Below are 17792 nucleotides of genomic sequence, written 5' to 3'. Positions count from 1 at the left end.
GCTCTTCTGTCTTTTACAACTATTTGAACTACTGATGTTTCAGATGCTTGTAATTGTATAACTGGAAACACATTCAAGCTGCAAACAGCTTGAATGTGGGCCTACATGGAAAATTCAAACTATCCAAGCATGACTTACCATCCTGTGCAGGGGGAGCTGACTGCCCTTCATCACCACTGTACCTAGGCTGCTGACTTGATGTTTCACTGATGCTGGAAGCTGTGGCTGATTCTGACTCTTTTCTTTTTTTGAGGAAGAAGGACTGAATATCTCTGCTTCTCTTCATACTGTAAATATTCTCTTAATATCCCTGGGGAAATGTAATTCAATCAGTCAGTCAGTCAGTCAGTCAGTCAGTCAGTCAGTCAGTCAGTCAGTCAGTCAGTCAGTCAGTCAAATCACTTTTAAGTAATAGCAAACGTCAAGCAGGATCATAATCAATTTGGGTTAGAATCAATGTGCAAAATACAGGTGTTCGTGGGACTCTGGAACCCGCGAGTACTGAGGTAAACAACAGATAACTATCTCATGGTTTCTGCTATGTGTAGTCTACTTGATCGTGGCACCGACACGGCAAAATAAAAGCATCAATAAGGAAGCAGGTTATTATAGTCCGTACGTTTAACACCACATGTCCGTTTCTGTTTATAATCTCCTCTGCGGGGGACACTGGCGGTATCAGGAAAAAAACAAAACACTGTTAAATCTTAACTTGGTTTGAGGCTGCTAAGCTTAATCTAGCTAGTGCAGCCACTGCAGTGTAGTTCGTCTTACCCTTTTAGCTGCTACTTAGTGCTAGATAAAGTTTTTCTACACATTCAGAGGGAACTACAATATAAACAAACATTACATTACCATACCGACAGATTTCACCGGTTTATCCATCCTCACGGACCAGTCCAGCAGCTGCAGCAGGTGCAACGTGCACAATGTGCGTCTCATGGGTCACCCGACTCTTGACCTGTATGGCCATTGGCCAGAAGTACGCTGAACAGAGATCAGCTGTCACAGCCTCGGTACGACCATTACTGTGATAGTTCAAAATGTAAAACTGGCTCTAAATCCGTTGATCGGCTGTCATCATTGATTGACAGAATTTCTCTTGTTTCTCGTGTTGACGAACTTGACCAACAACCTATCAGATCTGGGGTGGCTGCAGGGGTGACCAATGAGATTTCAGGGGTGGCCCCGGCCACCCCAGGCCATTCCCTAAAATTGCTGTTTCGTTGAAACATGATAATTGCAGCCGTGATCGCTTTCCAGAGTTGTAAAATTCCCGTCTTGGTGCTATGAACCTCTGTGCAGTATTTTTGCATCTGATAAACCTTTGCACTCAAGCATCTGCTATTCAAACTGGACTTCTTTGTTTGTATTGCATTGTCTCAAAGGTACCTGAAGCAACAAAACCCCATGCTGCCTCTTCTGTTGTTTTAACGCTTGCTCGCTTACTGACTAGTCAGTAAATAACCAAAAGAATATGACACAATTATTTTGCATATCTTTTTTGTAATTCATTCATCTAATGTTTGTGTCGTCTTTTCTTCCAGGTCCTGTCCGGCCAAAAGACCCTCATCCTCAAAGCTACCAGGAAGCTGCGAAGGCCCCAGGATTTGGTGTTCCTGTTTAATTAATGGAAGAAAATCTTTCTTAAAATGCAAGAAAGTCTTGCAGTCATTACACTCCTGTAGAGTTTTCATTTAAAAGACTTTGGTTCATTTATTAAAGGATTTTTTCCTCACTGCAGGCTGTATCACCAGGGTGCAAATAGAAGTGCGGAGCTGCAGCTGAGGGGGACGTGCAGCTCTGAGTAATTGCCTTTTGTTTGAAGGCATAAAATTCTCTGCCGTAAAGGCTTTCTCTTGGATTATCAGGGCACTAGTGAAGGTCAGTGTTCTTTGACTCTCTCTTCCCAGGGCTTTGATCCAGTGCCATCTCCACACTCACCCCTTTTTTCTCTTTTTCAATTCCTCCACTCTTGATTTTGAGGTTTTTGTGGGATTAAGTATTAAGCCAGGGACACCCTCTTCAAGCATCTTTTTTTTTCCCCTAGGAATATACTCAAGCCAAAACTTTAACCAAAATAACCTCCTGGTACAATGCAGTGAAGGAGAGAAGAGGGTTGGAGAGAAAGCAGGAGAGGGGACTGAAGGGCAGATGGCTTCGATGCTCAAAAACATCACCAGCCGGATGAATAAAACATTTGAATAGAGAGGGAGTCGTGACATCTGGCTGAGGAGTGAGTTAGACACTCCTCGTTCCCCCTCTCTGTCTTTTTACCCATTCTGTCCACTCTTTCACTTGCTAGCACCCCATCCTCTTTACCCGCCCCCCCTCCTTCTGTCCATCTTTCACTTTAGCTTGTCTCTTCCCCCCTGTGGACACAGGGGATCAGGCGGTCACTCAAACAGACAGAAACAAGCTTGTGCCTCTGCTTGTTTCTTCTGCTCTTGCTCGGTTTTGTTTCACCTTTGTGTGTCCCCTCACTCCACCCTCTCCCTCTTCCCCCTCCTGCTCTTTGCCTTCCTCCTCCCGGTGCGGTGTGTGATGGTGCGTCCCCTCCTCTCGGTCCTGGAGACATGCCTGTGCAGGAGATGGCAGTGAGTCCTGTCAAGTCCCTGTACTGGGAGAAGTTCCCCCCCATGTCACAGTGTCGTGTCTACTGCACCCCCGTCTACCATGAAGGCCTGCTCTATGTGCTGGGAGGTTGCAGCGAGACTGGCATGCCTCTGGACAGTGTCGAGGTCCTGGATGTAGAGAGCCAGACGTGGAGCCAGCTACCGCCACTTCCCACAGCCCGAGCAGGGGCCTCAGCTGTGGCGCTGGGTGGACAGGTGATGGTGCTTGGGGGCATGAATCAGCAGCAGACGCCGCTGGCCTCGGTAGAGATGTACCACCCCGACGAGGGCAAATGGGAGACGAGGGCCAGCCTGGGGCAGCCATCCATGGGAGTCACCAGTGTGGAGAAAGGTAAGAAAGTGGAATACATGTTTGTAGATCAAATGTGGAGCGTTGCTGTCAACTCCCCTAACAGTTAGGGCCACACATTAAGACTGTCAGCCAACAATGACTATGATCTGGGTCTAATGACTGATCAAACCAAGTTGGACAGGGTCTGGGTCAGTCTTGACAATCAGCAGATAAATCATATAATGTGTGATATGTAAGGATTCTAATCCTAATCCTTCAGATCCATTCACTGCCTGTCGTTCTTACAAAGGTTTTTTTAAATATGGCTGATATTTGTGACTGACATCAGTGACCGATGACGTCACTTATGTGTCACCAGAAGGAGACATACTGGACCTACAGAACAGCTTTGCCTAATCTGAAGTTAGCTTTGTTTTACAAAGTTCACTCACCTTTAATTCCCTCTGCAGGCTGCATGTCCTACACTCCTTTCCATCCAGGATCTCCACCAAATCTGTGCTTTTCAGTGTAAATGTCACTGTGCATAAACAGCACATGCTACTGGCTGCTCGTCATGTTTCACTATAAGAACATGCAACATTTGCCATTCCTTTGAGATTTGGTAGTGGAACTCCACTGGTTACTGAGAAGTGGTCCAGTGTGTTTAGTGTATTTACTCAGTTGTAAGGTCTTTGCTTCTTCCTGACTGTCAGAGTCTAAGATATCTGTGCAAGGTTGTGAAAACAATCTTTATGTGTGCAATCATAGCTTGGCAATCATGACCCAGCACAGCAGGTGTGTCAAGCCTGGATTCCTCCACATACCAAAACAGTAGTGTAGTAGGGGCAATACTTGAAGAGTGGTTTCTTTTATTTTTGTCTTTGCCAGCATTAATATAAGCATTAAAATTAGCACTCCTGGCTAACTAGTCTCCTATAGTGTCACCCTAGTGTTAATCCAGAGGCCAGTAGTTAGCATATCGTCAGCTAACAGCATTATTATTCAATGTAACATCAGAAAAAGCCCCATTCAGTACCTCAGCTGAAAGTTACAATATCAGAGTTTAATGAAAGGTTAGCTAGCAGCTCTGATCTGCTGGTTAGTGTTGTGGGGTATGCTCTAGTGTTCCCGCATAACAGTTATCCAGAATACACATTAGTTGTACACAGTCTTTGTTTGACAGGATTACTTGAGTGCAGTCCTTGATGTCAGCTTTGATAGAAATTTGCCAGTGTGGGACCTTGCATTCACTGTGTCCATTGCTTCCAGACACTTCCTGTAGACTGATGGAGTATGCAGCTGCTTTGACATATTCATAAAACTTTGAAACAACAGCAGCAACAACACACCCATTCCTCCAAAGTGGCCAAGTTAACTAATTAGCTGTTCATTTTTGGAGATGTGCCTGCAAGTCTTTCAGTGACAAAGCTGCTCTCTTGTGATTAAGCTGAGCAGGACTGAGATTGATGGCTATTTGCACAAGTCATGAAGCTGGTGCTTCCCCTGGTCTTACGTTCAGCAAATATTGCAGTGAAGCAGTCCCAACATTCAGATGATGTAAATGGTCAGTAGGTTGTGTGTGGGCGTTTGTGTGTGTGTACAAACCTACTATGATTTCTCTGTCTGTTTGTGTGCTTCCTTGTGTGCTTTAGTAGAGTGTCAAACATAGCTTGTGTGGAAGAGCCAGGTGTCATGCAGCCTACCTCCCCTGAATAAACATACTGGACTTAATGCTCATTCCCCAGGCGCGTGCAGTCTGTCTGAGGTTGTGCATGTTGGCACAGAGGAAGGGAGAGTCGTGAGAAAGCCGGGAAGAAAGAAAAGTGGGAGGATGGAAACAATGTAATGCACTGATCACAGACCAGTATAAAGGAAAAGATATTATGCATATCTACAGCCAAATTGTCCAGAGAGATTTTATATGTTACATTGATAGAAGGAGGGCAGTTCTTCTTCCCTGCAGTTTCTTGTGTTTACATCTCAGGCTACATGCTTACCTTTCAAGGTAGAGACTGAGTTTCCATATGTATACTGCACAAACAAGGTGCAAGAAGTTTGATTCTTCCAGCATTTATGGGATGTTTTATTTAGTGCATATCAAATGATGGTGATGATGCTGGGTTAAAGGAGTGTTACATCAAATTACAGTCAAGGTATGAAACTGGACATCTGATAAACTGATGTGCAAAAATGTAAAAAAGACAAGAGTTGATTCACATTTGCTTAACCCCTCCCCCAGACAACTGTCCAATCATAGTTTAGCAACTGTACCCAGGCTGTACATAGGCAAGCCTTGGATTACTGCACATGCTGAAGCAGCATGCTGTAGTAAGAGTGATGCTTTGTATAAAGAGTTTGAAGGGAGCAGTCTTGCTGCTGTAATGTAAACTACAAACATTAACATATCAAGCCAGCTCATGTACTGCCTGAAATAGTAATGTTAACATAGCGTTACTTTCAAGGCTAAGAGTGGGTCAGTATCTTTAATAAAATGTTGATATATCAGATGTTTCTTGAGTCCAAAAGTGTAGTCTTATTCATAAGATGTATTCATAATTAAAGAACTTTAAGACATGCTTTTTTTTTTTGCAACCTCCGTAGTATTTTATGTAGAGTATCTCAGGTCTGAAAAAAAACGAAACAAAACAAAAAAACAGAGCAGTGCTCTTTGTGAAACTAGCTTTGTGCAGTCTGTGGTGCGTTATAATGAGCATCGAGATGGGACATGCTTTCAGCCAAAAAACTAGTGCAGCAGAAGAGTTCTGCTGCAAAGCCTTGCAGTCACAACACTTCCCCTAAGTGGATGCTGTCACACTCATTGGAGAAAAACTCCCATTAGAGAAAAGCTTAACGTTAACAGCTCAAACGTGCATGTTTTCATGTTTGGTTAGTGCTGTGGCAGAGATACGCCAGAGGGCATTTTTCCTCGTAGCAGTTGCAGTGTCAACAGGAAAATATATAGGAGATAGATTTGAGACAGGCATGTCATATTATTCATCGGCAATTATTATTTCACACTGTTTTTACAGTGTTCAGTAATTATGGAAGGGAAAAGAGATTTGGTGTCGGGATTCATTAAACTGCAATACTACAGACCCAGTGTTAATCTATGAGCATTATGTCTGCTGTTGTACATGCTAAGATTTATACCACCCGTTGTTTATTACTGCTGGAAAGTGCTGCAGCATTAATACTGTAGGAACAGTACAAATGATTTTATCTGTATTGTGATGTTTTGCTAAGCAACATGTCCATGTTAGTGTCTGATGCCTTCTGGCATCCGTGTAGAAAACTTTATCACCACTGTGTATTCTGTTTACGTGTGTATGCTGTATGTGTGGCACTCTCAGTGCTGTATGCTGGTTTCTAGTCATTAGACATAAATGGCTGTTAGTGTAAATACTGGGGAGACTTGCATAATTGGATACTGGACTTGACAGTATGCAGGTTGTTCGGGACGTGGATACATTCTACATTGTTCTGTCGTATGCAGTGTTCATGTTACCGTTCCTACCAGAGTTCCAGGATGTGGAACAATATTTTTAAGAAGCCATTATCTAGATAGATATCTGTGAACAGTCACATCTAAGAAAATTTGCCTGCAGCTGAATCACTTGAAAGTCCTGCAGATATTTCTGCCCTTCAGGGATACAGAATTTAAATGAGATTTGGTGTGAGGCTGATGGAAGTGCAGAGCAGTGATGAGAGTGATTGGGACAGCATATTGTACAAATTAGTTGCTTTTAGGCGACTTTTTAATATAGTTTGTGACGTGTCCAATGAGCCTAGACCCAGTGTGTCATGGTTACAGCTGGGGTGTGACAGCTCACATAAAAGATGTGATAAACTGTATATGCTTTTACTAACCAGGTAGCACTTCTGTTGGATGCTCCTGTGTGTGATTTTACTGAATGTCAATGGATGCAATACTTAATTCATGTCTTGCATGGACTGTCACATACATCTACACATTTTATTCATCTGTAAAACTGGATGCTTGATTTTCTTATTAGGTACATGTTTATTTGATTCTAAATAGATTACTATGTAATATTACATTTTTTTTGTTTTCTTAAACACTCTAATGTACTTATGTATCTATCCATGAAATTTTCTATAGGCATATATAAAAGGATGGATGTACTGTATCCCATTGACTTGGTGATCCACTAACTTTTCCTCTAGCACTACCTGGTTGGGTCAACATTTTTGGTTGATGGTCCACAGACAGTGAGCTGTAACCACTTTTGTGGCACCTTAATGCTTCCTGTTAGTGACAGCATCATGCTGAATTTTCATTTGTCCGGTATTTTGGTTTATGCATATAAATGACATCCTCATCAGCCTCAGCTCTACTTTGTGTTTAGTGCTAATTAGCAAGTGCTAGCATGCTAACATGCTAATTTATGATACTTCAGCATTTTAACATTGTCATTGCGAGCAAGCTGAACCTACTGATGATGATGATGATGATGATGATGCTGGTTTGGCTGCAGACTCTTGATGCTTTGAACGATGCTAATTTTGAATGAATGAGAGCTGAAAAGAAGCTCCTTCAAATCAGTCTGAACACAATCCCTTCAGGCCTTAAATCTCAGCAATGCAGCAGAATTAACATTTTTCCCGTTGCCTCTGTTGCATCACTCACGTGACAAGTTAGCAGGTGATTCCTCTGACTGGTTATTGTGGTATTTTACAAGGTCAGCAAACAGCTTTCCCTTTATCAATGTCGTCTGACGTGTAGAAGTTGAATAATAATTTCTCAGTTTGGTGTCAAGTTTATTGGATCAACACGGGTGACTAGTTTCATTTTCTGTTAACAAAGACAATAAAACAGACTCATTTACTGATAGGGCTAATCCACTTCATTCACTGCACGTGAGGAACAGCACTGCTACTGACACTTTTTGCCGTGTTTATTGTTGTTGCAGTGATCTGACTGGCATGAAAGAGAGGAGACATTGGAGGGTCCTCAGCTAGATTCTAACCAAAGGTGACATGTTTACATGGCATGTGCGTTAGATCACTGATCCAGCAGAACATCCACACTCTGAGTCCCGACGGTGTTTACATCCTCCTATTGGCCCTGTCAAGCTGTCAGGACTAGCATGTTTGCATGAATGTATGTGTGAAGACAACTTTAGGAATAGACCTAACTGTGCTGTAAACCTGGGATTTTTTTAATGTCAGAAATATTCTGCTGTGTCACCAAATAAACAAGTAGATCACCACTTTAAAGACCCATTTAAGATGTAAAATGGGACTTCAAGTTGGAATCAGAGTGAAATAGGATTGACCACACTGCAAAAGGAAAGCAAAACACTGCTGGAGGAAATAATTTTGAAACGGATGAGAACCACGGTCAAAAGTTCAATTTGAGGATACTTGAAATATCCCTGAAGGAGTGGAAAAGGAGAGAACGACATGTTTAACTTTTTGGCCGTGAAGAACCGGGGTCATCGTCTGTGGCTGCGACTGCACACAGAACTGTGTGAAACAAATTGCAGCGATGGATGATTGGCAGGGTCTTGTGGTTGTCAAAGAGGAGATGCTCACAGGGCCTAAAACACAAAGGACATAACATCAGCATTTTTTGCAACTGCACAGCAGAGGAACGTACAATGTGAGAATTCTCCACAGTGAACTCCTTTTGGCTTCGAGTTGCTGCCATCCTCTTTGACATATTAGATAGTTCTGTGCCCTGTCCTCCACAAATTTTGTTAATGATGGATGTATCAGCCCTAAACCTGTCTTTGCTTAAGAAGAGAATTGTACTTGCTGGATTAAAGAGTGGTAAAAGCAAATTCTGCCTATGAGATGGAAATCCCCCCCACAGACTCATACATCAGTGGAAGCTGTTGTTTTCTGAAGTCTTAGAAAAGATAAATGCATTTTATTGTCCTCAAAGGGGAGATTTGTTTCCACAGAGTGGGGATTATGCTTTCCAGAACATATGTTGTGTACTTAGAACAACATACACCATCACTACATTTGTACAGAATTGCCATTTCAAGCCTCTTGTGCCTGTGCACATAAAGTGTGTACATAATATTGTAAGGCTCGGCAGCCATGGCGAATTGTTTTTGTCTTGTTGTTTTTCCTTCCCCTCTGCAGACATGTGGTGCAGTTGTGTGGCACAGGAGGTGGCTAGGCCTTTCTTTGATATTATAAAGACCTGAGACAGCGATGTAGACACACCTGTTTTTCTCCTTCTTTTGAGGCTGTTCGCCTCAATTATGAATGTCCAACTTACTTGTATGAGGACACTTATTTTTGTAATATTTGTGTACCAGTTAAATGCCACTTAAATGGGAAAATGAAAGAACAAAGTTGAAGAATATCTAAAACTTTGACAGATTTAGAGATCTGCTCTGTTGCTGCACATGCCCAGTGCCAGAGCAGAAGGTTGTGCACCTCTTAATGTAGTGAGGTGGAAAATAATGGGGTGGTGATACGCATGAGGCACATCTGACTTTCTAGCCTCAGGAGTTAAAGTCCTGTCACTGACTTTCAATTGATGTTGAGTATTTTTAATCTCAGCACCAATCATAACCATTCCTCATTTGTGTCTTAACTGCTTCAGCCCAGTCACTCTCTAACCTACTCTCCATACATGATGTTGTTATTAGGGCTGGTGTCTCTCTGGGTTTTCCATAAAACCTCATTGGTTCCCTGCACAAAGAGAGTTATTATATTTAGTCATGTTGAATAAATGAATACTGATTTTTAATGCAAAGATGGCACCACATGTTCATGCAGTGGTATTGTGTTTCATAAGCACCACTGAAAAAATGGTTAAAAATGCATGCATTTGTGTGTGTGTGTGTGTGTGTGTGTGTGTGTGTGTGTGTGTGTGTGTGAGTGAGAGAGAGAGAGAGAGACCAACAGAAAGACAGTTCATTGTGTACATTGAGCTGGGAGATGTGTTGGGATGTGCTTTCATCCACCTTTCACACATTCTCCACTGATGCCTTCTGATGTCAGTGTGTGTGTGTGTGTGTGTGTGTGTGTGCGTGCGTGCGTGCGTGCGTGCGTGCGTGTGTGCGCGCGCTTTAGATGGTGGTCTGATGATTGACATGTCCTTGCCTGCTCTGTAGCCCTCGATATTGTAGGCTTTTCCTTTCCTTTCCTTTCCTTTCCTTTCCTTTCCTTTCCTTTCCTTTCCTTTCCTTTCCTTTCCTTTCCTTTCCTTTCCTTTCCTTTCCACTTCTCCTCTTCTCTCAGCCTCTCCTCTCCTTTCTTTTCCTGTCTGCCTCATGACTTTCGCTCCAATTCAGAGTCGACTGATCAAGCGAGCATTGCTGTTGCTTGGCAACAAGTGTGTGACTGCTGTGTTTGTTATTAGGCTAATCAGAGGGACCATGCAGATCAGTTGTAAATGTCTGTGAACCACAGACATACAGACAGATGATGCATGTACAGTCTGTGTGTATTCCCAAGTAAACGACAGAGCATTTGACTGAGTGCATGTGTGTCTTTGTGTATAATTTGGTGTGAACACTATGTATGTATGTATGTGGATTTTGCTCTCTTATGTTCCAGTTTTTCCTGTCTGTAGTTCATCCTTCATTAATCCCATACACCGCTGTGTATCACAGAAATCCCCATTCCTCTGCTCAAATGTTGGCCTGCTGTTTGATTTGTCTCTCCCCTTTCACCTCTTTTACTTCGCTCATAGATCAGCTCACACCTCAGCTAACCATGAAAAATGCACCTTTTCCACTGGCTTAGCTCAGTTTGCACGGAGACATGAAACATTGTGTTTACATTCAGATCACTCCTGCTCTAATAGAACATCTAGCTCTTAGTCCTCTTTATGTGTAAGAGGAGCCACTTTTTAATTGCTGCTTGAGCATGACTCAAAAGTGTCATACTCCTACTGCGCTAATGAGTATAATTTCCTTTTTCCCTCAGTCCGTGATTAATGACCACTGCCCTCTCCTCAACAACAGTCACTGTCTGCCTGTCAGCTGGCCTGTACACCGCCTGACTGAGAAATAACTTTCCCTCAGGGCTGTCAAGCTCCTGAAAGATATAAGGTATGTTTCAAGGAAGAAGATAAAGGCAAGGTGTAATGGCTTTAAAGGGGTGGAGGAGAATGTTCTTTTGGGAGAAGAAAAGGTGTGAAGTCAGTTACAAACAAAATCCCAGGAAAGACTCCACTCTCTCCTCTTGTGAGAAAGAAAGCTTTGAAGGCAGCTGTAGTGCAAATTTGCCTTATTAATGCAGCACAGTTGTCACCTCCAATTCATGGATTCTAACTGAATATGTACGTATATTTCTGCTTTCTTTGCGCTTCAGAACTTCCTGTAGCAACTTCCACATCTTTTACAGTGCTTGCTTTTCTTGAACAACCTGTGATGACCTGGTTTCTGGGCTCCTGCATCTTCAGAATGCATTATGCAAGAGTCTGCTGCAATTCATTCTGCTGCAAGCAGGGTGATGTAATGTCCTCTGCCATGTCATAGTATGCTGCGTTTTGGGTCAGTTCGGTCGTGTGATGGATTTGTGTTGGAAGAACTATCTTAGAAATATGGAAGGTAGTGGATCTGCCAGTCTTCATTCTGATTGTTCTTGGTATGTGGTGTTGTAAAACGTGCATCAAAGCAGTAAATATCTTCAGGTATAGTTGTATCCATTAAAATAACAAAACAACTAGCAGGAGGAGGGATAACAGAAGTCTGAAAGAGTTTTTGGATTTTTGGGAGCTTCCAGCTTTCTTGTGTCAACACTGATGCAAATGTAGACTCTGTCTCTACATCTCTGTGTTAACAAGGTAAAGAAGTGCTAGAGGACACAGCAGGACACAGAAAGATTCCTCAGCAGTTTCTGTGTGTCTTTATCAGCGGTTTCTGTGAATCAAAGACATCTTGCAAGGGAAATTCCGCTAGCTATTGTACAGGGTTGTCTCACAAGTTTCCAAACAGGCTTCAGTGCTGGAGTTTGCTCCCGGACCTGTTCCACTGATCACTTCCTTTGCCTTTGTGTCTTTAAAATATTTGTTGCTGTGGTATAAACCCTTTTCATGCATTCTGTGTAGATCGTGTGTGGAGCCACAACTGTCTATTACGACACAAACTTCACAAACAGTAAGTTTCTTTAAACTAACTTACTGCTTGGCTTTCCTTTGAAACCATATTTTTATGTTTTCTTTGAGGAAAAAAAAAATCAGATTTTTAACTCTCCTGCAAAACTGCCTCTTAAGAACAGAGCAGAAAGGCATCACTGTCTCTGATCTGATCTCCACCATACGATAGATTGTCAGTTCACTTTGTGGTTCATTTCTTAAAATTATATCACTATAAAAATGCTCTGCAACAGCATTTGTTCATGGACAACCTATAAATCCAAAAATATGCTGTAGGAATGTCAATAGGTAATCAATTGCTGGTTAATTGCCATTAATAATATAATAGGTGGAACATACAGTATATGAACTAACAATGCAGAAGACGAGGAACGTGTGCTGTCCAAATGTTCTGTGGTGTTGGTGTAGTGCTGTGTTGTGTCAGGACACATGGAATAAACAAGCTCTTGCACTAGATGAAAAACAAAAGTACCTCACTGTGCTAACTCTGGCAGTCCTGAGGGCTACCTAACTTCTCTGATAACTATGTGTGGCTGACATAACGTTCCACTGCGTTGTTGTCTGGCTTAGCTAGCTATCAGGAGGCAGCGAAGGTGCTGATGTTTGGAAAAGCAAAGCTTTTCAACATCAATCATTATAATAACTTGAGAATTAGCATTGCAAGACAAATGGAAAGTACTGTTAAAACACTATTATCTACAGACTAACGTTTGCAAAGTGGAGCACCATAATGAGTCTGCCAACACACACTGCAGCACTTCACAAAACTGATTCATGTCACAATGAAGTACAGAAATAAGTATTCAACAGTTCAACATTTTTTCAGTTCACATATTTCCAATGCAGATATTAATGATTGAGACCAGACACAGGAAAAAATAAAAAAAAATAAAAAAAACACACGCATGCACGCACACACGCGGGAGCATAGGGGCCATTTTTGAGATGTTTCTTACTTTAACTTCAAATGAGTTGGCTTAGGTTCACCACAGAGGCTAATTATACGTGTGTGTGTGTGTGTGTGTGTGTGTGTGTGTGTGTGTGTGTGTGTGTGTGTGTGTGTGTGTATTTTGTGTGTGTGCATGCATTTGTGCATTTTGTGTTTTGTATGTGTGTCTGTGTGTGTACTTTTTCACTGCTATGGTTAAATGTTCTGTTTTTGGTCATTAAAAATGATGTCTGTGTTTCCCACACACACACACACACACACACACACACACACACACACACACACACACACACACACACACACACACACACACACACACACACAAACACCACCATTCAGGCGTCTTGAGACTCTCATTGTATGCTTGTCTGAGCAGCTTGTTCACATCATGTATCTCAGCATTAAAACTTAAAAATGAGCTGATCTTTTTGAAGCCATGATTGTTTGTGGAAACTTTTTATGTAACCTTTGAAAATTGGTCTTCTTTCTTAAAGTATGTTTTGGTCTGAGAGACTTATATTCATGAAAGCAGAAAAGCCTGAGATAATGACATCAAAGTGATGTCATTTGGCTTTCAAACTTGGTCTGTTTTGCTTGAAAAGCTTCTCCATTCAGCTTTCCATTTCAGCTTTTCTTTTCCATTTTCCATCCAAATAAAACACACTTCGCTCAGTTTCTGGGCAGAGTTTCACTGCTACAGTGTAAAGACTTGTAAAGACTTTATGCTACGTTAGACTAAAGTCGTCCTGAAACTAGTTTTATACTTTCTCTAGGAAAAAAGTGCCCCCTTTAAACACCGGGGATGCTGAGATCAGACTGCATGATTTTTTTTGTTTTTGACAATGGTCACATGATCAATGATCAATGATCAATGATCACATGTGATACAGGGCCATAAACTCTCGCCGCGTCTTGGTCGGGTGGCTGGTAAGACTACACGTGTGACCCCAACCAATCACAGCAACTGTCAATCTTGGTGACAGAAGTGTTGTGTGATGCTGGTGGTCTTTTGTACCTGACAAAAAGAAAAGAAAAAAAAAAAACAGTTCATTGAGCTGTGGCAACAGCTTTCCTCTCTTTCATTGTCCCAGCTGACAGCAGCAACCTCAGCATCCCTTCTCCTCCTCCTCTTCACCATGGTTACCTCACAGCGCTCCGGAGAGAGCACCACGATCAGGAACATGTTGTGGGAGATGTCACACAGGACAAGTCAAGACAAGAACATTCTGACGTGCTAGACTTTCTGTCGGGGTATCGTTGGGTGTTGTGGGGCATCCCAGACGCTGCAGGTAAAGTCGTTTAGTATGTCACGCTACATGAATATCTACGCCCCATTGACAATCGGCAGGGTCGCTGCTAATTGGTCGACCACAACAAAATCATCTCATAACCGTGCTAGATTCATGTAGTCTGATCTTAACGTGAAAAACTGATTGTTTACATCATTTATAAATAGCATCTATTCAAACTAGAGCTACATATTTCTCTATAAAAATTGATCTATTGTTATTTTTATTCTGTTCATGTGATGAATAATGACATTGACTCAGCCTCTAATTATTAGTGGGCCAAATGTAAATTTTATATTTCCAGCACTTCTGATATGTTTGACAGCAGGGAATTTGTGAGCTATTACAAACATTAATAGTAAACACAAGTTTTGGTATGATCCTCTCAGAAATGCCTTGTCCAAAGCAGTGTTTCGAGTTTCATCATTTTGAACTGAAATCCACTGCTGCATACAATAGCATTAATAATAAACTTTATTTAAACATCACTTTTCTTAACAATGGTACAACGTGCTTTACAAAATGGAAATAAAACCCTATACGGCAGATACAATGAGAAAAAGGAAACAAGCGCAACAGGGTGTCTGAGTTCAGTAGGCAGAGACTTCCATAGTGAATTGGCTCTAAAAGCAAAAACCCAATCACCCTTACTTTCAAGCCATGACCTGGGAGTAACCAGCAGGGCTCCATCCATGGATCTTAATGGTTGAGAGGGCACATCATAAAATCAATTTGAAATCTAACAGGGGGCCAATGTAGGAAGGCAGTTACAGGGGTGATGTGATCATGTCTCTTTGTTCCAGTAATCAAGAAGCAGAGATACAACTTTTCAATTGATGGCCTCCATAGACCAGAGTGCAATGCACCCTCAAGACGTGTTCAGCTTTTTCTCAACTGGAAAAACGCCCTGACTCTCTCTCTCTCTCTCTCTCTCTCTCTCTCTCTCTCTCTCTCTCTCTCTCTCTCTCTCTTCTCATATATATATATATATATATATATATATATATATATGGTATAAGTACCATTTTGCTCTCTCCACCTACACCTACTGACTGCAAAATATTCAATAAGATCCATCTTCTCTTAAAACACATTCAGAAAATGTAAGAATCTCAAAGTGGGCACAGGGAAAAAAAAAAAAAAAAAAAGCCTTTTGAGAGACTGAACATCACAGACTGATGATACACAGCAGCTTGCACCAGAGTGCTGATGTCCTTCAAGAGGAAATAAGTGGAGTGCCTTCACATTGAAATCACTCGGATCATATCCCCTGTGCCACTGTGACCCAGCAGTGCTATAAGTCTACTCTTCAGGCGCTTTGGCCAAAGACTGAGGTGCTGACTCTTTAAAGCCAGGATTACTTATGCTGGAAGCCTGGTGTCTGATGATACTCTCTCCATTTACCGTGGGCTCTAGTGGCAGCGCCTCATCCTTCCAGCAAAAGCGCTTTACCAGGGGAAGCCTGGAGCCCTGCTGAGGCTTTCATTAAAAGCTCAGAGAGAGGATGATTACAGAGGAAAACCTACACAAACAAGAACTGGCTGCCTGACAGTGTCAAGTCTCGCGGCATAAAACAACAACACTAGCTCGTGTTTCTTGTTCTGGATGGGGAGCTTTCTGTGCTCTGCGAGGGATGCAGGGAACCGGAATTGGAGGAGAGTGAGTGGGAGAAATGAGATGCAAAGTAAAAACATGAGAAGAAGGCAAAAAGAATGAAAAGTTGAAACATTTTGACTGAAACAGCTTTTGATTCAGTTCGCTAATAAGATATTTCATCCCAATCATATGGCAGTCTCTTTGGAGCAGACGGTCCATTTTCCAGAAGAGGAAAGGAAAGAAAAAATGGGGGGAGTCAACTGAACACATCACATGCCATTGTTTTGACATCAAAAGTCAAATAGGAATGAGAGATGAGCTGAGTGAAATTTCATTTCAGCACAGACAGCAACAGTCTAACAGCCACAGGAGCCTTAAACATAGACTAGGCTGTGTATCTATTGAGGAAAAAGAAAAACACATTATTCTTCTTCCAAATGATGTAAATTGTAATTCATAAGCACCTTTGCTCCATTCAATACATTGAGGCTTTTTTGTGCTGGAGCCCTCTTTAGTCTGATGGTACCAGTAGGTGGCTGATGTTACCTCATGTTAAGACGTAGGTCAGTATTGATAGCACACATTACGTCAGTTCACGTTGTGGCTCCTCTCTACATGTGCGACTGTTACCATTGTAATAGCCTAGCATTACATTGTCTTGCTGTTGTGTATAAATGATGGAAGACAGTGGTGGTGTAGTCCCAAACAACAAAAACAAAAATATCACTATCACCTAAACCATCCAATAACACACACAGACAGACCCCAGCAACAAACGGTAAATTGCTGGAATACTGTATGAAGGCCAGTGTGCTCACCTGACTGAATATGATTAGAGCAGCTGATGAATGAGTCACAGATGGTGAAACTGCTGATGCCAATCAACAAATGTACGAGATTCCAGTCCACTGCCTTAACGGGTGAAATTCTTTGTTTGCATGAGACACATGAGCAAGGAGCGGCACAGGAAGAATTTTACAGATATAACCTAAGATGAATATTTAAAGCAGTACCAGTTGATATTAACACAATTTACATTTATGGGTGAATTATTCTTGTAAAGCTGCAAAAAGATTTTTATCTGGAACTTTTTTCTGCCAAAATCACAGCTTCTAACTGCATTATTTCTGCTGTCCTGAACAGAAGTCAGTTTATACACTTTATCCATACAGAAGAGCATAAAAATGTATACAGAGAGACATCGTCCTGTAGCTGAGAGGCCCAAGAAAGAAGAAAGAATTTTTGTATTTAAGCGTTAAGAAGTAGTGAGCGAGAGCTGAGGGAACACCTTGTGTATTTTTGAAGACAGTCTACCCTGACAGGGCGATTCTGCCGCAGGCAAAGATTTTCTCCCATGGCATCACCTCAACAGACACCGAGGCAGCACAAACACACTGTACCATTACATTCCTCCCCTCACTCTTTGCCTCTCTGTCTGACCATGGCCTGTGATGCATGGGCTACAAGAGGGCACGCTGCAGTCAGCAGAAAGCTACAACATGACTCCGCTGTTGTGATTTTTACGATCTCAGGTCTGCATTAATTTGTGTATGAAACGAAAAAACCAAAATATAACATTGGCCCATTCAGTGTTGAAATTACAGTGTTTGCAGTTTTGATGTAGTGGCCACAATGGCACTTTCTGTCTAGTGTTTACTGCTATCAGCAGGCTAATAGAGTGATACAGAGCACCTAATGGAACATTACATTAGCATATCCTTTTGATTTTCTTTGGCTCAGTGGCTGCTTTTGTCCCAGACAGACACGCTGCTGGAAGCCTTTAGCCATGCACAACATGAAAACATGAAGTTATTGTGTGCAGCTTTCACTCTGCGGTCACTCTGCAGACCTGGTGATGTTATTGAATTGTGAGAGGTCAACTTTACCCCACTGACAGATGAAGAAACAAAGCAGCTGTGGTCATCACGCTGTTGTAAAGAGAGTAGACTATCAAAAAGGCAGT

General features: G+C 42.0%; 1 protein-coding gene across 2 annotated transcripts in view; it reads left to right on the top strand.

Moving 5' to 3' along the window:
* Positions 1–17792, top strand: part of klhdc8b (kelch domain containing 8B) — a 274074-nt gene that overhangs the window by 39516 nt on the left and 216766 nt on the right. For both annotated transcript variants that reach the window (XM_070969268.1, XM_070969267.1), the window contains one exon: positions 1548–2967. In XM_070969268.1, coding sequence (XP_070825369.1) covers positions 2577–2967 — 391 coding nt within the window. In that variant the 5' untranslated portion in view covers positions 1548–2576. The remainder of the gene's footprint in view (positions 1–1547; positions 2968–17792) is intronic.

Source organism: Chaetodon trifascialis, chromosome 8 (genome assembly GCF_039877785.1).
Source record: "Chaetodon trifascialis isolate fChaTrf1 chromosome 8, fChaTrf1.hap1, whole genome shotgun sequence".
Lineage (NCBI taxonomy): Eukaryota > Metazoa > Chordata > Actinopteri > Chaetodontiformes > Chaetodontidae > Chaetodon > Chaetodon trifascialis.
This window is presented reverse-complemented; position numbering and strand designations above follow the sequence as displayed.